General features: G+C 40.4%; 1 protein-coding gene across 1 annotated transcript in view; it reads right to left on the bottom strand.

The window, feature by feature from the left end:
* Nucleotides 1-570: 570 nt before the first annotated feature.
* The window catches only part of STT3B (STT3 oligosaccharyltransferase complex catalytic subunit B), a 255397-nt gene continuing 234035 nt past the window's right edge, over nucleotides 571-21932 (bottom strand). The window contains exons 13-16 of the mRNA XM_073630289.1: nucleotides 18196-18369; nucleotides 15309-15422; nucleotides 11651-11863; nucleotides 571-3151 (exon numbers count right to left, since the gene is read on the bottom strand). Of these exons, the coding sequence (XP_073486390.1) occupies nucleotides 3071-3151; nucleotides 11651-11863; nucleotides 15309-15422; nucleotides 18196-18369 (582 nt within the window). The 3' untranslated portion in view covers nucleotides 571-3070. The remainder of the gene's footprint in view (nucleotides 3152-11650; nucleotides 11864-15308; nucleotides 15423-18195; nucleotides 18370-21932) is intronic.

Below are 21932 nucleotides of genomic sequence, written 5' to 3'. Positions count from 1 at the left end.
CCTCTATCCCCTCCCCACTGTCTTCTGGGAGACACAAAGGTCCCAGAAGACAGCAGGGACCACTCAATGCGCAGCACGACTCACGCATGCGCAGTAGGGAACCAGGCTGTGAAGCCGCAAGGCTTAACTTCCTGATTCCCTTACTAGTAATGCCGGCGCCTCCACCCGGAGCCGAGGTGACGGATCGGCTTTGAGTGAGGACATTGCGGGCACCCTGGACAGGCAAGTGTCCTTTTAAAAGTCAGCAGCTGCAGTATTTGAAGCCTTTTTTTTTTTTTTTTTTTTTTTTTTAGCGGAACTTCGCTTTAACTAATTTGAGGCTATAAAAACATGTAACTTATGTCAGACTCTTATTCAATAAATGATGCAAGGAAAGTGCAAAGTGCAGTAATCTGCAGCTTCCAATCAGGCTTTGTTTTACTAAAGCATGATTATAAAATGGACACCAGTTATTTTTGTAGGTCTACTGCATTTGGCTTCTTCCACCATTTCATTGAATAACCCCAAATCATCTGTTATTCTTTTTTTGTAAGTAAAATGCAAATAAAAAAAGGAAACAAAACAAGAAAGTGTAATGATAAACACAGGATTATTTCTTTTTTATTTGAAAGTAAATTATTCCAGTTTGACTATCTTCACATGCCATTTCTTCAATAAACATCTTTAAAAATAAGTGTGTACTTGTTTTAACCTATACCAGAAAAAAAAAAACTACCCTGGAACGCTATTTAGTCTAATCACCCATCCACTTGCCCCCTATTCTTTCCCTTTGGTGAGGCCTGGTTGGGGACCAGGCCCCCAACCCTTTTATTTCACCCATCAATTGCTGTCAAACCTGACAGACACACAATTTTAAATGTTGGCCCTTCAAATAATTTGATTGGAAACAAAACATGACACTTAACATAAAACCTTAATTAAATTTTATTGTTTTCTATTTTCAAAGTTTTCAATCCAATATACAGATTGCCAGCATGTTGTAATGGCATTAGAGCTGCATACAAATGCTTCACAGCAATGCAGCTTTTATGGTATGTAAAAATATCACAAGCTTGAAAAACAAAATATATATTAAAAAAAATAGAAAAGAAATGATTGTATTTTTTTTCTGAGAAATTGCTGTGTCTAACCTCTTTACGTTTCCATCTCACTATAAAACATACATCCTAAACACAGGATAGTCCAGTATTTGTGGTAGTACAACTCTGCTTGAAATATATTCAAAATTAACATAAAACATTAACTCAGAAATAAAAAAAACAAAAAAACAAAAACAAAACAAAAAAAAAAAAACCCAACATCAAGCTATGAAAAGTTCAAGTCTGCATAATGTCTAAAGCCACAGAAGGATCACCCAAAATGTTCAACCCAATGTACATTTTAGTGCATTACATTGACAAAGTTGTCAATTTAAGTTTTGGGAAACAAAAAAAAAAAAATATGAATAAAACTGCACTAGAGAAAAAAAAAGTGTAAAGAAAAATAACCCCAAAAAATTAAGATGCATTCAAAAATTCCATTCTAGCTCATATACCCTCAATATAATCTCAGACTTTAGAAAAAGTGGACGTCTGTATACTTGTCAACTTTTTAAATGTGTAAACATTCAAACATTATAAGCGGTTTGCTCTAACAGGATTTTGTATATGAACATTCAACATAATCAGCATTCTCTCTATTCCTCCCTCCCTTCTCCCCGTGTATACATCTGGATGTATAAAATAGTATAATGTAACAATATCAGAGCATAGGTGAGACATGAAGTTATGCCTGGTTAATGCTTTGTAGAATTTAGATGGACTTGCCATCAACACAGGAGGAGTTTACTTGAATTATGGCCACAGACTTGGCATAGGATGTTAAAATTTTAAGTAGATGGCATCCCTTTCTAAATTATATTACCGAATCTCTGAAGTAAGTTGCTAGAAAAAAAAAATAGGCCATTGGTATTGATCGCATGTAGAACTTTTCTAATTAAATTACATAAATATCTCTGTGGCCAGAAGTATCTATTGTCACAGGGGAGAGACAAGTGGCTTAGGACAGAATATAGTTGAAGCCCAGCCATGAAAAGCAGCAGCTACATTGTAGTCTAAAGCAAAAAAAAAAAAAAAAAAATATATATATATATTGGTCATACCAATTCATTAGGAACATTGGTGAGGCACTTAATAACTTTTGCCTCAAGGATATTACTAACTTCTAGAGAGATGACAGGCTGCACAAAATGGATACCACTGGCATGTGAAATCATTTAACAGGTTATGCCCTTTCAGAAATATCATGAAGCAGAGTGCCCTAGCTGTACATCTTCGCCTAGACACAGTTTTGATTCACTGTGATTTACTTGTCCACATAAAATAGAGCAGCAGTTATAGCATACACCCACATCCCTGACTAGATTTATATAAAAAAAAAAAAAAAAAAAAAAAAAAAAAAAAGACATTCCTTGTGCGTCGTTCATTGTTTTCAAGAGGAGGAAAAAAACAGCTTTAGGGAACAAAATATGACTTTATTCAAGAACTCATGCTTTTTATGTTATGATACAAGTCACAGGCAAAAAAGTGGGCCACTCACAGATGCCACAAATTACATCTATGCAGACTCCTCCGAGTGTTGTAAAGAAAAATGCAGCTCAAGGTTTCACGTTTCATTTTATTTTTAATAAAAAAAAAAAAAAATTGACAAGTATGCATGTGCCAATAACCAAAGGGCTCTTTGGTGCGATCAGTCCAAATTGTGAAAGGATTTGAAAATCATTTACCAAAAAGAACAAAAAAAAAAAAAAAAAAAAAAAAAAAGGGGGAAAAGAAAAAAAAAAAAAAAAAAAAAAAAACTGCTGTTATTCGTGGACAACAGCACTGTCTGTCTGGCTTCACATTACAAATCTAAAACAGCTGTTCTTAATAAGCCAATAAATATATATTTTGTAATCAGACATTGCCTGAAAATTTTGTACAATATCCTGGACCAAAGATGGTTCTGTACTCTCATGTCACTGATAAACATGAGTTCATCTAAAGGCAAAGACTGGTTATCTCAAGGACGTTGTCCTATGAGATGGGTTGGTTTAAACCGTCTTCTTGCTGGATTTCTTGCCTTTCTTCAAAGTCAGCTTGTTCTTAATGTAGCCACGCTTCCTCTTTGAGGTCTAAAAAGAGACAAGAAGGAAAATTAAAAACGTAAGTAAATATGTTATTCGCAATTTTGTTTTTGCTGTATTCCATCGGTGGGATTTCCTTCACTTTCAGTCACAGGCACAACAAGATTCCTAAATGGGAAGAAATTCAGGCCTAGACAGCTGCTGCTGGAAAAGGAGTCCCCATTGGAAGATTTCCTCTATCGATTTGGTCACTGGCCATGCCAGTGACAACAATATATTACACCACACATTAAGAGAGGGAATCTTTCCAGCAGATACAAAAGACTGCACTGAAAACCTGACTGTAAAAAAAGAAATTCTAGCATTAGATGTGTTTTTTTTATGAAAAAGTATCCCTGATTCTAACCCCTCTAAATTCCATACCGTACCATATGGTAAGTAGTAATCAGCTTCTTCATAAAATACTGGCTTGGAGAACCAATGTGCACAAGGTTTAAAATCAGGTTCCTGCTTACTATTCAATCGTGGATAAAAACTACTTCCATAAAAAGAGCTGAGGCAACTCAAAACTAACAAGTTCTGTCTGAAGTGTAGAAAACCAGAGTTAGTCTTACTGGTAACTATTTCCAGTAGGCTTCCAGGACAACCTCAGATACTGAGATATGCAGTTCCTCCCTAGGACAGGAAACACATTGCCAGATATGATTTAAAAGGTGGTCCTCCAGGCATGTCTTAGTCTACATGAGAACTGCAGGACTGCTCTGTAAAATATAAACAAAAACATCATAAACAAAAACCTGGGGTGGGCACTCAGCTGTCCTGGAAGACTACTGGAAATAGAGTAACCACTCTGCATAACTCCAGTTTTCCCCAGCCATCTTCCAGAACAACCTTGGAGATAACCAAGAACTTATCAGCTAAGGTGGGACCTTGATCTTGACTTGTTAACAACTCCACCCAGTAGTTATGAATAAATGTAGAAAGAAAAAGACCAAATGGCTGCCTTACAAATTTTCTCCAGGGTGGTACCAGCTCTTTCTGCCTATGGGGATGCTAAAGCTCTAGTGGATTGTGCAGTTAACAGGCAGAATTATTATTCATACTCTTGTAAGATTCCGAAACAACTTGTTTGAACCAACGCTGTCTACCCGCAAAAGGGTATGAACAAAGCTTGCAATTACACGTGTGCCCGGTTGCATCAAGGTAAGACAGTAAAAATCTTCTGACATTCCAAGATGGATTCAAACAGAAGGTAGGCAGAATATCTTGAGTCCTATGGAAAGTTGAAGAAGACTTTGGGAGAAATATTCGATCTATTTAAAAAAAAAAAAAAAAAAAAAGCATTCTTCCTGAACTGTCAAAAAAAAAAAAAGTTCTTTAACCCCTACAGATCCACGCTATAGCCTAAAGACTTTGCCGTGGGGGGGGGGATATAGACGTCTTCCAGTGCTCGAGCGGCCTGCGTGCCCCCTGCAGGGCGCGCTATGTGATCAGCGAGTCTGAGACTCGTCTGATTGCAGATTGGAGTAAGGGGTCAATCCTGACCCCTTACCACGGGATCAGCTGTCAGCCAATGACAGCTGATCATGTGATGTAAACAGAGCCAGAAATCGGCCATTGTTTCTCATGTTGATACCGTGAGGGAAAAAAAAAAAAAAAAAAAAAGCTGATCACCGGCAGCTGTCAGAGGGATAATCGGTCGTGATCAAGGAGAGCAGCCTCCGCCTCATCTGTGCCCACCTGTGCTGCCTACCAGTGCCACCTATCAATGTCAATCAGTGCCTCATCATCAGTGCTGTCTTATCTGAGCCCATCAGTGCAGCCTCATTAGCGCATATCAATGAAGGAGAAAAATTACCCATTTGCAAAATTTTATAAAAAACTATGAAACTATGATATTTTTATCAAAATTTTCTGTCTTTTTTTTGTTTAGCAAACAATAAAAACCCCAGTAGTGATTAAATACCACAAAAAGAAAGCTCTCATTTTGTAAAAAAAATGATAAAAATGTAATTTGGGAACAGTGTAGCATGACCATGCAATTGTCATTCAAAGTGTGACAGTGCTGAAAGCTGAAAGTTGGCCTGGGCAGAGGGGGTTTAGGTGCCCAGTAAGCAAGTGGTTAATAGACCAGGTTTGAAGCTTACCAATTCAGCGGCCAAAAATGATGGCAAACAAGAATACAGTTTTAAGCATGGGATGCTTGATGGTGGCCTCCGTAACTGGCTCAAAAGAGACCGGCTTACTCCCTACAAACCTAAGGACAAATCCCACTTAGGCCATGCCATGATCCAGGCTGACCTCTTACGAGACAAGGCCTAAATATAACACATAAGAGAATCTTCCAGCTAGGATTTATGCCAAAATACGCTTAGTGCTGCAACCTCGATCTTTAAAGGTACTTGATGGCCAATCCAAAAATTCCAAAATGGAGAGCATGTTAAATGCAAAATTGTCATTTTTTTTCCATCCATGATTTAAACTTCTTCTATACCTTTCCATAAATGTTTATTCTAATAACTTTCTGAGACTCCCTGCCATCAAGACCTCTTCTTCCTGATCGCCTCTCCAAGCCTACAGTAGAAAATTCTGCAACAGTCTGTGGTGAAACTTAACCTAGGGAACTGCTGGAAAACTTGCTACAGAAGCTGGCTAACTGCATTAAGGAGGCCAAAACAGAGTTGATCTTTACATTCTTTTATGTAAAGAAGAATGTGTTGCTTTTTGGAGACAGAGCTGTATTCGACCTGTCCTGGTTTATCAGCCAACAAAGTTTCATTTAGTGAATTGTTGATAACCATCTTTAAGGCTAGGCATAAACCCCTTTGCAAATCACAATTTATGGGGATATGAAGGCATGTATTCCAAAAGGTCTGGGGTTGCCAAAAAGCACTTGTGCTGGAGAATAGCTCTGACTGTGATAGATTCCCTCCGCATTTTTTTGTATCCGATGGTCCTTTTTAACAGCCTAAAGGCGAAATTTGCCCAACAGCTTTTTTTACTAAGACATTTGAGAGTAAAAACCTGTCTCTCATCTTTTGGTACTGGAATTAGGATGTTCTGATCCACTATGTGGCCTATAAGAAGAGGAGGATGAGCTTTTACTTTTTCTGAATCCTTCAGAAGCTTTGTCACCAGGTAAAGTGGCGGCTGGCAGTTTAACTCCAACCTGTAGCCCTGCTCAATTGGGCTTAGAGTAAATCCGTTAGAGGTGATTGGTTTCCACTGGGAGAGGAATCCTAATCGGAAGTTGCTGGTCATTGAAAGTTGGAGGACTTGTCAGGATGGTTGAAGAGAATATAGGATTTCCCTTAACTATTTTGACCTGTTCAGTGTTTTTTCTGGACAAAGGATATACTGGATGAAATGGATTGCATACTATTTGATAAGTATTGAACTTTCCTTCATGAGGATTCTTTATACTGCATGTTTTTTTTAAAAGTGACTTATACCCCAGCTACTGAAGTTTAAACCCTTTTGCTTTGGCTGTATGGTAAATATATCCATTTTAATAGAAACTTTATGGACTTCTATGGCCTTTCAGTGCTGAATAATCCTGGATATACATCTTGCTGATGAGTGGATATCATATACTTAGAAAGGTTAATTACTTGCATTCTGATAACACATGTGGGAGCAGCTACCCTGTAAGGGAGAAGAATCTGTGCCTTTATGAAAGGAAATCTGGATCAGATATGTTAATACAAGTTAATTTACCTCTTCTAGACCAGGAGATATTTGTCTGCACACCAAGCACTAATGAATTCATCATGTGAGGGAGTTGACTGGGGTTGAGCAGTGTGAACAATCCTTGAGCAGCAGAGAACTGTGTCCCCATTCCCCCGTCTTACCTCCTCTAGACTACGGTTTTCTGAATACTGTACATCATTTTTCTGCCAACTATATTAAAAGAAGGTACATTCTGTTCCCAAATTTGAATTATATCCATGTATCTATGGAATTTTTAGCACCATGATATGACAAAGTGTTCGTAATTTTCATCTTTGAAGCAGAACCAGTTCGATACAGCTACAGTGGGCTTTGACCACAAACTTTATTTATTTGTCTTTTGGAAAGTTTTTCTTTTTCATTATTCTTTTTTTCATCAAGAGGTTTTCTCTGGTGCCACCTCAAGAAATTGCTATTATATGTCTTTTAAAGACTTTATGTATTCATCTATACCGTTAGATTATAGGTTAGATGAGTGGAGTTGGGGCAGCAGGTAGTTTTAAACCATATGTTCATATGTTTGAGGAATCATTTTTAATAAAGATTTTGATTCTATTTCAACAACTGGGAGCTGATATATATAAAATTAGAGGTGTAAAAGTGGTATGTTTCATGCAATAGTCATAATTGACAATTTAGTGAGTATGGTGACCGGTACAGCCCACATTCACATCTTTTGCATTTTCTGGATTCTGCACATCAGATAATAGAGACCTACATGTATGAAAAGTGGGTGCCATTTCTTCCTTCATTAACAAAAACTTGTTACAGGTAGAAGCCGTTTCACCTTTTAGCAGACCTTTAATACAGCTGCGGCACAATGGCTTGGACAACGCAAACCACAACTCAACAGCATATCTAGCACACTTGCCTTTGAGTGCACAATTGTTGCTTTTATCAGCCACTTTAGCCTGCAGCAAGAAAACAACCAAAAAAAAAAAAATAAAGAGTCAAGGCGAAACTCCTAAATCCATTAAAAAAAAAAAAAAGTGCCAATTGGGCAAAAAAGGCCACCACACCAAGGGGAACCCCCCAGATTACGGTCAAAAACCAAAAAGTAGAGAAAAACAGGAATAAGGTCAAGCTGATGTCCATTACCCCTGGAGCTTGCTCGCCTGAGGCCTTCATAGCTGTCCGAGTTGTCCTCTGGTGTTCCCGCAGCCATTAAAGTGGTTGTAAAGGCTGAAGGTTTTCAACCTAAAACCTAAGCCCGATCTTAATCCAGCTATATGCACGAGATACGGGGCTCTCCCGAGTCCCTCCTTCCTGATTGGCTGAGATGCAGCAGCAGGGGCTATTGGCTCCTGCTGCTTTCAATCACAACCAGTGAGGAGGGAGTGAGGCTGAGCCATACTCTGTCTCTTATGGACGCAGAGTCGAATCAAGAGCAAGCATGCATGCATGAGTGCCTCCGCAGCAAGCGATTTACTATGGGGGCACTCAGCGTGCGCGGGGGGCCCAGAGCACCGGCAGGGGGCCTGAGAAGAGGAGGACCGGGGCTACTCTGTGCAAAACCACTGCACAGAGCAGGCAAGTATACAATGTTTGTATTTTTTAACACTTTTTTTTCCCCTTTACAAATCACTTTAACCAGCAGTATAAAGGGGCACCGGGTCCAGCTTCTCCCCTTCGCCTGTGCCGCCTCAGGCAGGCACTCAACGTTGACATAGTTTCTTCTGAAAGTGACATCAAGTTACCCGGTTCATGCTCCCAATGGAATGCCCACAGCCATCCTCGGGTATGCGGGCTCCGTTCTACTCATGGCCCTACAAACCACCTTGCGCCCATCTGACAAAAAGCATGCGAGGAAACCAGAGCTTTTCAGCTGCAACCCCACTGTGGAATGAATCCGGAGGACATGATGCCATCCCAGTACTTACCGCCACTAGGTACTGAAAGGGAAGGGGTAAAATGCACCTCCCACACATGATCCAGGAAAAAGAGAAGTGAATCTAACAGAAAAATCAAGTATTTTTCTTGACTAGAGCCTGAGATCTGATCCTCTCTCCCCAAAATAAATTTAAAAAAGGTCCTCAATGCAATGCATCTCCTCCAGATGGAGAAAACACAAAAACTGAGGACTGCCTTTTAACTCATATCTGGCAATGAGTTTCCTGTCTTCGGGAAGTGTTCAATATCTCAGAGGCTGCCCTAGAAGAGGACTGGGGGGAAAAAAAAAATCTAAAATTATAAGCACCTTCTTAGAGCTCATCTCCAAATCTCTTAAATAAAGTTTTAAACAATTGTTTTAGCTCTTTGCTCAAAGTCTTTGAGAAATTCATATGACTTCTACTTAGGTTAGGCAATGGAAGATGCTGAAATCTTATATGAAGCATTTCAAGAGGTCACTGGAAAAATAAAAACTTTGTGGCCCTCCAGCTGTTACGGAACAAGTCCCATGAGTCATGGCAAGGCTGACAGTTACAAGCATGACTCCCAATGGCACAGGCATGATGGGACTCGTAGGTCAGCAAAAGCTGGAGGGCCACAGGTTAAGCACCAATGCCATAGACAGCTAAAAATTCAACCAGTCCCTGCTGAACTGGCCGAATTTCGATCTATAACCAGCCAAACTGAGGTACTGTGTGACAAGACAACTTGAGTAAGAAAGTTTGTTAAATTTACTGAAGTGTACAGTGAATCATGCAAATTTGTGTAACTGCAGTTGGCTTAAAGGAATAAAACCGCAAAAACAAGGATTTATTCCTAGGCATTGCGATAAAATGTAGCAGTAGGAATGAGTTCTATAGAACCACTTACCTGCATTGAAGCAGGGCTGGTGTGGATGAGTCCTTAAGCAGATACCTTACACATAACCTTAAAATGAACCTGTGATTTGGCTGTGTGAGGAAAAGAAACAAGTGCGTTTTACTCCAATCGGGCTTTGATGTGTTTGGAGGAGGAGAGGCTTCCGTGTACACACAGCCAAAAAGCCCAGATTGGTAGAGGGCTGCAGCGATGGTTGTCCTTCTGGAACTTTGTCCCATCTCCACACAGGATCTCTGGAGCTCAGAGTGACCATTGGGTTTTTGGTTACCCCTCTTATAAAGACCCTTGACCAACCCCCCACCCCCCGATTGCTCAGTGTGGTCGGGCGACCAGCTCCCAGTTGTGCCAAGCTTCTTCCATTTGAGAATTATGGAGGTCACTTTTGGGAACCATCAGTGCAGCAAAGTTTTTGTAGCCTTCCCCAGATTTGTGCCTTGCAATAGTCCTGTCTGAGCTCTGCAGGCAGTTCCTTTCACTTCATGGCTTTTACTCTGATAGAGTATGCATTGTCAGCTGTTAAGCGTTTTTTTTTTTTTTTTTAATAGAGAAGCGTGTGCCTTTCCAGGTCATGCCCAATCAATTTAATTTACCACAGGTGGACTCCAATCAAGATGTAGACACATCTCAGCAACGATCAAGAGAAATGGGAGGCACCTGAGCTAAAATTCAAGCGCTGCTGCAAAGGGTCTGACTACTTATGCCAATGTGATACTTCAGTTTTTCCTTTCTAATAAATTCAGACATTTCCAAAATTCGGTTTTAACTTTGTCATTATTATCGGGTAATGAGTGTAGATTAAAGAAAAAAACAACAACATATCAAATGAAAAATATAAGTGCAGCACTATCCATCATGTGAAATATCCAGTGATATCAAAATTATATTCAAATAAATAAATCTATATAATAATGTGTACAATTAAAGTTCATATGCTGAAACTTTTCTGCGTTGAATTATTGTGACGTCTCAATTCATATCATCCACCACTGTGCAAATCGTGTCTTCAGCAGATTATGTGCACACCTTCACCAGCCGTTATACCTGTTCACCTCATACATGAGTCAGACTCAAAACAATTCCTCTTTCTTTCTTTCAGCTATGGTTTCATCTCTTCCACATCCGACCAGCTACTCTGTATCCACTTTCCAATCAGTAGCCTCCCAGGGGGATCCCAAGAAAGATCTCTCATATATACTGCCCCACTGCTTTTCTCCTTCCTCCACACCAGCGTGATTATTCAGTATATGAATGTGGAGCCATATCCTATCGGGAATACTGAATAATCACGCTGGTGTGGAGGAAGGAGAAAAGCAGTGGGGCAGTATATATGAGAGATCTTTCTTGGGATCCCCCTGGGAGGCTACTGATTGGAAAGTGGATACAGAGTAGCTGGTCGGATGTGGAAGAGATGAAACCATAGCTGAAAGAAAGAAAGAGGAATTGTTTTGAGTCTGACTCATGTATGAGGTGAACAGGTATAACGGCTGGTGAAGGTGTGCACATAATCTGCTGAAGACACGATTTGCACAGTGGTGGATGATATGAATTGAGAAGTCACAATAATTCAGTGCAGAAAAGTTTCAGCATATGAACTTTAATTGTACACATTATATAGATTGATTTATTTATTTGAACATAATTTTATATCACTGGATATTTCACATGATAGGTTTGCCTTAATTATAAACGCTGTTTTACCCATTTACATTAAATGTTTGATTTTAAATTTAGTCTTGAATACAGAATAGTAATATAAGGATTTGTGTCTGCTCCCTGTAATAATTCTTTCATTTTGTTTGGTAAAATGACTGCACCTGCATATTCAGAAAATACCAATTATCAAAGACATTTTGCCAGTGTATGAGGATCAATGGGTGTTTTCACTTTTCACATTCAACAGAGCTATGATGTCACACGCTGGCCTTTTTAATATTTTTTTTACCCAAAGCATTAGTATTTATTTTTAACTTCATTAAATCACACCAATGTAATCACAATAAACTGCAGTATTCATAAAGTTTCCCTTCATTCAGTCTACATATAACCCACCTTCTTAGATAAATACTTCTGTTTGGGTACGATGTTTGTCATTCTTGGTTTGTGGTCCAGTGCCTCTCTGTTGTCTAATGGTTTAACTTTGTATATTCTGACAAGCCAGTGTTCTGATGTAAAAGCCTCTTCCAGATGTTTGAACTTGATATCTTTATTTCCAATCTCAGCATTACGAGTACGATCAAATCCTGGTGGGGTTCGAAAATCTAACTGGAAAAAAAAAAAAAAAGTGTCCAAATATTGCTCACATTGGACTAATGCAATAATTCAGGAATGATGCTGGATGTTAAATAAATGATACATATTGAATCTTGCCAACACTTGTATCATTATTGAACACTGAATATATATATAGCAAGTGTTATTCAATACAGGTATATCCTCTATAGATAGGCAACCAACAGTCTAGGTCAAAATTTTAAGGAAATCTTAAAGGAAAACTAATGGATTTGGAACATTATGAAAGTTTAACCCGCACTGCGTGTGTTATTGGCTTGTTTTGTCCAGGGGCGACAGAGAAGCTTATACTCACCTGATCCTCAGCTACAGCAGCAAAATGATGCTCCCCCATGATCCAGCGGTGGACTGTTCCTGACGTCCTCATGGCCAGAGTAGGGCCATGGGCTTCATGGCATCAGGAACAGTCCACTGCACAAAACTGCAGGGGGGATGGAAAGAGTAGGCAAGTACATCTCTCTTCTCCAACCCCCTAGACCAGTGGTTCTCAACTCCAGTCCTCGGGACCCACCAACAGGCCAGATTTTAAGTATTACCTTGGGGAGTTGCAGACTAGAATACTGCAATCAATGAGCATCAAGTGATATCACCTGTGATGTATTTCAGCTATCTTGCAAACCTGGCCTGTTGGTGGGTCCTGAGGACTGGAGTTGAGAACCACTGCCCTAGACAAAAATGAGCAGCTAACCCTTGCAGCGCAGGCACAGCCCCACTGCATGGAAAAACTACTTTTTGAGTTGTGCATTAAAGGTAACCATCTGTATAAGGCTACAGATATCTCCTTCAGTACAAGAATTAACTGGATTGGCTTATAGGCTAATGGAAAAAAAAAAAAAAAAGATACTTATGTAACCGTCCCAGAAAAAAAATGCCATCAATGATTTATATAACAAATTAATTTTGAGATTGCTTCTCTTCAGTCCATGTGTAAAATGATAGTCACCCAATTGCTACTACAGATCAACTACAAATAGTTTATCAACATGTGTTTATAGACGCATTTATTTTCACTGCATTCCTTAACTGCGCTCTAATTCTTGGTATTTTATATCTGCACTACCAAGGAAATGTTTCTGCAATGCATTCGGAAAACAATTTACTGCACATTTTTAGAGTTATACAGTGTTGTTAGCTTATACTGTATTTAATACGGACTCATGTCTGTGCAGTGGATTTTAATTACTTTAATTATACCATCTGATTGTCAGCAATACAGATGTAAGTGTCTTCCTTAGATTAACCATATGGTAAGCTAGTCCCAAACCGTGCTACACTTGGACAGAACCATAGATTTGGAAACGTAGCTTTTTTCCCCACTTTCATCTTCTTGACGCTTCCAATATAAATAGGTGGCAGGTCAGGGGTTAAAGCTTCATAAGTGTACTAAATTTACAGAAAGGTAGACCACATCTATTCAAGATAACACAAAGCATTTACCAGGTTCTGATGCTTCAATAAGGTACCAACAGAAAAACTTCAGATACTGACAGTTTACAGGTCAGATCAGTAACCTGATTATCACAAAGTTTGAACTATTCACTGCTGTAAAGAAGGGCAGAGGTTAAAACAGCAGATCAACATGAACTCTGTTTATCCCCAAATCATTTTTCACATAGGGCAGAGAGCTATAAACATATCAGAGGCTTCTTCTGACTTCCTACACATGAACATGAGCACAATATGTGATTTAAGGTGTTTTACAAACTTCACTATTTTCTTTTTATTTATTGCAATTAGGTCATAACACCACGTAAATGCAAAAAAAAAAAAGGCCTCAATGTATTGCATAATGTTTTACAGGCTTCCTTGGAATTCTAGTTACAAGATTTAAAGTATGTCTAGCCAAAAGTGTTCCTCTTGGATTACAATGGAGACTAGAGTGGGAAAGGGTTAAAAAGTATGGGAATGTGTGCTCCCTGAGCACAGAGCTGGTGAATGCGAGTCACTGGCTCTCTGCTGTGCCGCCCCCACGCTCACTGTAATGCTGGGCTGTGGCGGGAGCGGAAATGGCCGGCTCAGGCTCTCAGCGGCTCGCTGAGAGGCTGAGCCGAGTGCTGGTCCAGGCATGTGGGCGGATTCTGACAATACGATCGCAATCTTTCCTGAGCCTGTACTGGCTCTTTGACGTCACATCCACAAGAGAAGTACAGCCAAACAAGCTTCAGTTGTACTTTTCCTTTAACTCTTTCACTGCCAGGGCCGTACAGACCTAAAAAGTGGCCAAGTCCGTACAGCGTACAAACCTCAAATCTCCCGCTCCTACAAGCTTATGGTCACTTCAATGACCATAAGCTTATATCAGAATTGTTCAGCAGACTCCTCAACAATTCTATAAATCTAATCGGTGGCTTGCAACCCGCTGATCAGTTATTAACCCCTAATGTGGTAGCTAACTTTCACCAATAACTACTCCCCACCCCCCTCGCCTCTTATCCCCTCCAGCACTAATTATCCCCCCCACTCCGACCCCCCCAGCCACCATCCCTCCTCTGCCACATCCGCTGGCTTCAGGCGCTGCATGGGGCTTTGGGGGGATCCAGATGCGTCCCCCCAATACCTCTGATCACCCCCAATACTGGCCCTGCACCCCCAATCCATGGCCGCTCTGATCGGCATCCCTCCCGCCGCCTGCAACTTGGAGAGCGCGGCGGGGGAGGGGAGAGGTGTGGGTGGGGGTGAAGCTTAGTATACATGTGTATACCACCACCATGACACACACACCCCCCATACAATGAATATAGGCAGCGATCACTGCTATGTCCACTGACAGCTGATCATTGTAACCGCGAGTGTTACAATGTATCAGACTGTCATTTTATGAATGAATGCAAATCTCTATACAGATTCCACTCATTCATCATCCATGTAAAGTGCTACAGGGAAAGTGACAATTTTTCAGTCCCTCTCTCTGTCTCAAAAAAAAAAAAAAAAAAAAAAAAAAAAAAAAAAAAAAGATATGGGGGCTGGTTTAGACCTTTGATATGTCACCAAAGATATGTCTGACCACCTGAGGGTAAAACTGGAGCACAGGGCCTGGCAGCGAAAGGGTTAAAACTGTCCACTAGAGAGTCTCTCACTTCCCATCTCGTTTTACCAGACAGGAAAAGAAGGAAAATCTCCAGGCAAAAAAGGTTTTTATTCTTTAGCTGGAGCACTCGATCAGGTTTTTATTGCTGTAAACACCATTCCTTGCTCCATACCCTTTATGCCAACAAAACTGAATGCATTTCAAGACAACCTTTTGTTTAGTTTAAATTATAGTTTAAATGTGTATATAGGTATATGCATAAGTGAGGTAGGTAGCGAGCCAGCACTTCTCACATTCTTCAGTCATTCTTCCATTCAGTTGGAGCCACTGAGGTTACCAACACAGGATTCTGCTCTGTACAGAATTTGCAGTGTTAAATTTCATACTTACTTGCATTTCACCAAATCGATAATACGACATTTTATACATGAGGCAATTTAGCAGAGTTGGAGATCCAGCCTTGTCAACTCGAAATTCTCCTTGGGGTGTGAAATAATCACTTTCCTAAAAGTTGAAAAATAAATCCAAATCAAAGCTGATGGCTTTAATACAAATACTTTTATAAACTTTAACTCTGATCTTTGCAAAATGATGCAAGCACTCCACTGTCGCACATAAAAATTTAAGACGGTGTTAGTGTTTCCATGCTGATCCATTCTGCTGGTGAGAGACAAGTACTTGCATAGTAGCTGGCTTTAGACTCTGCAGGAGGGCTGATGTGATCTCACACAGAGTTTATCCAGATGCAGAGAGGGGCATTTGTTTAATTTCTATGTAAGTGGTTTTCTTTTATTTAATAAGTTGCATCTTGATGGATACATTATTGGGTATAGAACACTATTTTATAACATGTCTGGTCGACATACAGAGGAGTGAACTACTGTCCAATAGAGAGAAGTCTGCAGGAATGAACAGCCACTGATCTCCAGCTTTTCATGCCGATCTTTGACTAGAGAGGCATGTTTATGTGATGAGCGTCTGTCTGGAGGGTGGTGAAGGCACTGAGCCCTGTTCTAGATTCATCTGAAGATTTATTCACACAGAGAATCACGGTGGATTGTCTGGACTCCATACAACTTTTTTCTGACATCTGATGAACTGCTGCACTGTTTGATGAACTGGTTATTTTTGTTTTATATGTGGTTTTGACGCACTCATTTGTTACACTTCATTTATATTTAATGCATCGATTACTTACATGTTGTTAGTTTTATTTATTCTTTTACACATAGGGGTTTATTTACTAAAGGCAAATCCACTTTGCACTACAAGTGCACTTGGAAGTGCAGTCGCTGTAGATCTGAGGGGGACATGCAAGGAAAAAAAAAAACAAAAAAAAAAAAAAAAACAGTATTTTTGCTTGTACATGATTGGATGATAAAATCAGCAGAGCTTCCACTCAGATCTACAGCGACTGAACTTGCAGTGCACTTGTAGTGCAAAGTGGATTTGCCTTTAGTAAACCAACCCCATAGTGTTGCATAGTGAATTAAGTCTTTTTTCGGATTTACGTTTTTTTGGTATGGTGTTAAACCTATATTTTACACCCAATTTTGATGTACACAAGGGTTAAAGTGTAAAATCACCAAATTGTCTGTAAAATATAAAAGATGAGACCGCATTTAGTAAAGATACCAGATATGTCATTATTTAATTTTGTATGTGCCTGCAATAAGTGCAATACCCAAAACTGTTCACAGGTGACCCTAACTTTACAGCTTTGTCAAGTTCAATTCAACTGTAATACTGTACTCAAAATTATTCCTCTCAATCTGGTGTGTGCTGTGATTTAAACGTATAGCACAATTGCTTATGTGCCCGACCTACATGCACATTTTGCATGTGCAGGGGGAGGGCTTTTTTATATATTTTTTTTTATGTTTTCACTGACCAGCCCCCCCATGTGATAGCAATTTTTTTATGACAGGTCCCAAAACCCCTAATGCCTCCTTTGTCTTCATAGAGCAGGTACAGATTGTACTTGATCTGTTGCTATCCCAGCCATAGTGGTTGGTGTTTTTTTTTTCTGATATGGGACTCTTGCTGGTAAGGTATACTTGTCTACTTGGACTTTAAGTGTTGGCTTTCAGGGCATTTTTATGTTTAATACAGCCACCATTAGGCTGGGTTCACAATTATGCGAATTGGATGCGGATTTCCCTGCATCCAATTTGCATGACAGGAGACCGACTGGCTCTCAATTGAGCTGGTTCACACAGCTCCAGGGTGGCCGCGGTCCACACTGGAAAAGGTCCTGTGCGTCTTTAGCTCAGTTTCAGGCCCAAATTCAGGCAAAAGTTTGGACCTGATTCACCCCTGAAATGGAGGACAGGGATGCACTGGACCCCTGCTGCGAGCCGCAGCTCGTGTGAACCTGGCCTTAAGCTGTGCACCCATTCTCATTTACAGCTTAAGTCCGCGTGGCAAGGATGTATTTTTTAGGATCATACAGCTCCGAAACAGAAGTGCCCAGAGTGGAGCACTTACGGTTTGTACCTCACAGGATTACTGAGAAATAGAGGATTCTTGTCTCTGCTCTCTTTCCTGAAGATGGCAATGGATGTGGGACACGTTTTTTTCATGTAGAAGTGTTTACAGCCATCCAAATCACTTTTACTGGAGAGTCCGAAGTGTACTTTTCAAAAGATAGATTTACATTCTGATACTGCAGCCCCATAATAAAATTAAGTTAACATGCATGTAAATATGGGCGGCACAGTGGTGTAGTGGGTAGCACTCTCGCCTAGCAGTAAGAAGGATCGTTGGTTTGAATCCCAACCACAACACTACCTGGAGTTTGCATGTTCTCCCTGTGCCTGCGTGGGTTTCCTCCGGGTACTCCGGTTTCCTCCCACACTCCAAAGACATGCTGGTAGGTTAATTGGATCCTGTCTAAAATTGTCCCCAGTATATTAATGTGAGTTAGGGACCTTAGATTGTAAGCTCCTTGAGGGTAGGGACTGATGTTAATGTACAATGTATATGTAAAGCGCTGCGTAAATTGACGGCGCTATATAAGTACCTGAAATAAATAAAAATAAAATAAATAAACCATTTCCATACATATTTTATCATGGTTTTGTACGTACAGACCCAAGGCCTTTTATTTATTTATTTTTTTTAGGTTTGAACATTGTGTTGCAAAAGAAAGCTTTTGAGCTAGAAGGCACTAAAAAAAAATAAAATAAAATGTAACCTCTGTCCTAGAGGACTTAATATACAAGAGCAGGCAGAAGTCTTTTCTTTCAAAGGGCATGTACACAGAAAATGTTCTTACCCTGATATCTTTTGGATGTTCTCCTTCTGCTATCCTAACCATCCAGAGAAACTTATTGATGTCATCGCCAGAGTAGCCAATTACACCTCCAAAAATAATCAATACATAATCTACATCCAAGCTTCTCATGATTTCATAGGCGGCGGATTCATTTGAAGACATTGCTTTTCCGACCTGAAAGAAAACGCAGATATAGTATTAATCAATGTTTGAAAAGAAACATCTAGGGATACAAAACAGCCAGCCAGTTCACCGACAGCAAAAAAGAAAGCAATTAAACTATTTATCCCCTCTGAACATGACTCATTTCTGCTACTATAGCAGATAGGAAGCAGCCAGGAATTATGTAATGCTATTATAGCTATATACAAGGATAAAGTCAGTAACTATCTTCTGTATACAAAAAGTGGCAAAAGCAAAATGTATATACAATAATATCACATCAGAGATGATATAACAATGTGATGCAAAAGAGAGCGATAAAGGAGAAAGGAAGAGGGAGACGTGAAAAATTTACCTAAAACCAGCAGTAAGAAAAGTCTGGCTTAAAATCTTTGAGAACATAATTGCCCCAATCCTTTATGGCGGTGAATTTGGGGTCCTGTTGCATACCCAGACCAATCCAAAAGGCACTCACTCCAGCCCCACAAACATTTTATCTGGAATTCTGCAAGCACCTCCTCCAACATTATTGGAGCACCTCCAACAGTGCTTGCCGGTCTGAGCTGGGCAGATTTCCCTTACTGCTCGCAGTACAGAAGATGGCGCCATCATATTGGGACCACCTACAAAACAGCAGTCCCAACTCATACACCATAAAGCCCTATTAAACAAGGACAACTCCAAACCACGCAGTCTGTAACAACTCATCAGCAGCTTGTCCACCCCAGACTCCCAACAATTCGGCCTAACAATCTCAAATAAAAGACATAATGACCAATTAAAAAAAAATGATGTTGAAAAATGGAGAAATTAAATAAACCCTAAGAAACTAATGGTTTAGCAGGTACTGCAGAGAGACTACAAACTAGCCTCATACCTGGAGGTGCTACAAGAGCCCAAAGACAGAGCTGGAGCCTGTACAGAATAAGCGCCCACAGCCTGTAATACAAATTACAACAGCACAGACAGAACTACAAGCCCAGGGAAAGTAGACAGTGCCAACAATGCAACCAGGGCGTCCTGGAGGATAAGAGCCACTTCCTGCTACAGTGCCTCAAGTACTCATTAGTAAGAGAGACTCTGCTCTCATCTCATACTTACAATCTATAGAGGAGAACACTTTAAATTCTACGGAGAAGAGTAGCCAATTTTGAACTACTGCACAGTATGTGACAGCATATCACAGACTGAGGGAGACATAAAAACTGTGGACTTACATGCACTCATCCTCTTTTTTTTTTTTTATAAATTTCTTTTTATTGTTTTTGTTTTATAACACAGACATCAAAACAAAAGAATACCTAACTCATTGTTCTGAGTTAGAGTAGGCCAACATGGCCAATATATATTCTGTCTGACTAACAGAGTCCTGACTACCTATAGTATTACAAAGAAAAATCCCCCCCCCCCCACCTCCCTCCCTTAACCAACCCCCATTGCTCAGTTCTCTCACCCTCTGTTCTCCATGAAACAATCATATCACAGTTGCCATGCCCTCCACAGTCCATGACCAGAGTTTAGAGCAAGGCCCTGGGCCTACTCAAAGGGTTTCATAACATCATACCCCCATATATTAATTTTATCCAATTGTTAGCTCAGAGTTGTACCAAGACTGCCAAACTATCAAATTTCTTTCCACAACCTCTGGATAGATACGTCGCCTTGTAATAGGGCATCATAGCATTAATCAGTCTCTTCCAGAAACACAGATCAGGTGCCCCCGATCTATACCACTGTAACAGAATAGCCTTCCTTCCATAGAACAAGAGTATGGTAAGGAGAGTTCTATGAGCTTGTGAAGGGACCACCTCCTCAACCAATCCCAGGAGACACACCTTTACCATCATTGGGATCGGAGTCATCAACACCTCCGAGATACAGGAGGTGACCTCAGACCAATACTGTTTGATCTGAGGGCAGCTCCAAAATATATGTTCAGCCGCCGCTGGAGCGAAGGAGCATCTCCAACATTCCGCATGCACCATTGGGTAAAGAGAAGCCAACCTAGCAGGTGTATAATATATCCTGTGCAAGAATTTAAAATGGATTAGTTTATCTCTAGCTGCTATTAAATGTTGAAACGGGTGCGTCCACATATCGTCCCAATCCTTGCCTTGAATATCTGGTACCTCAGCTTCCCAATGCTCTCTACATTTATTTACTGCCTTCGGTGTTATCTTAAACAACTCCTTATAGGACGCTGAATGCGTCTTGGGAAGATCTTCTGCGGATAATAGGTTTTCCAGGTCTGAGGGAAAAGATTCTACTGCCAAATTTTTAAATTGCATGTGAAACGCATGTCGTAGTTAAATATACCTGAAATAGTAGGTGTTAGGTAAGTCATGTCTGGCTTTAAGCTGGTCAAACGTCAGCAATTCCCCCTCCATAGTAATGTCCTTAATAGTTTTGATACCCCTAGTTGCCCAAGCCATCAGATCATGAAATGAATAGAAATGTGACAGTCTAGGGTTCATCCACAGGGGGGTGGATGGGGAGAGACCTTGGTAACTAGGACAAGCCATACTGACCGCTTCCCCATGCCTTAATCGTGGCCTTCATTGAAACTGTAAGTGGAAGATCCATTTTGTTCCTCTATGAATGGCCATCCGCAGAGACTCATAGGAGCCTAGATGAGCAGCTTCCAGGACTGTTGCGGAGTCCCCAGCATCCGAGGTTAGCCATCTATGTACCACCACCATCTGTCCAGCTAAGTAATATTTTCTCCAATCCGGGAGGGCCAGACCACCCCCACCCCATGGTTCTTGTAGTACTTTCAGACCTATTCTTGGCCGTTTTGGAGCCCAAAGGAACTAGTGAGAGACTATCCAAATTTTTGAAAAAGGACCTGGGAACCCAAATGGGAGCATTACGCAAAAAATAAAGTATAACCGGTAGAATTTTCATTTTCAGCAGGTTGATCCGGCCTATAAGAGACAAAGGGAGCCTCTGCCAGGCTAGAGCTTTCTGTTTAACAGAAGAGGTGTCAGATTAAGTGACATATAATCGGTCACATCCGCTGTAATTTTGACCCCTAAGTATGTAAACTGAGATACCCACTTCAACGGCAAATCCGGGTCTGCCACGTCTCTCGCACCTTTGTCAATAGTTAGAATAGATAATTTAACCCAGAAAACCGAGAAAATTCGTTCATAATGCATAGTGCAGCTACTAATGATTCCCCTGGGTCTCTCAGGAACAGCAACATATCGTCCGCATAAAGTGCCAGACTTTCATCTATGTTGCTCACCCTGATCACCTTAACACCCCCCGCCGCCCTCAATGCTATTGCTATATGTTCCATCATGAGGGCAAACAAAAAAGGCGACAGGGGACATCCTTGCCTAGTGCCCCTACCAATTTGGAAAAATGGGGATGTATGTACTCCCAAGCGGACTGCTGTTCTGGGATTGCTATACAGCATCGATACCCAACCTCTAAACATCGGACCAAAACCCATTTTCTCAACTACAGTCAACATATAGTGCCAGTCGATAGAGTCGAAAGCTTTTTCGATATCGATGGACACTAAAACTCTGGTGGGTGTGTCAAAGTAATGGATCTGCAAGTGAGTAAAT

The sequence above is a fragment of the Aquarana catesbeiana genome, linkage group LG05 (assembly GCF_042186555.1).
Source record: "Aquarana catesbeiana isolate 2022-GZ linkage group LG05, ASM4218655v1, whole genome shotgun sequence".
In the NCBI taxonomy this organism is placed as follows: Eukaryota; Metazoa; Chordata; class Amphibia; order Anura; family Ranidae; genus Aquarana; species Aquarana catesbeiana.
This window is presented reverse-complemented; position numbering and strand designations above follow the sequence as displayed.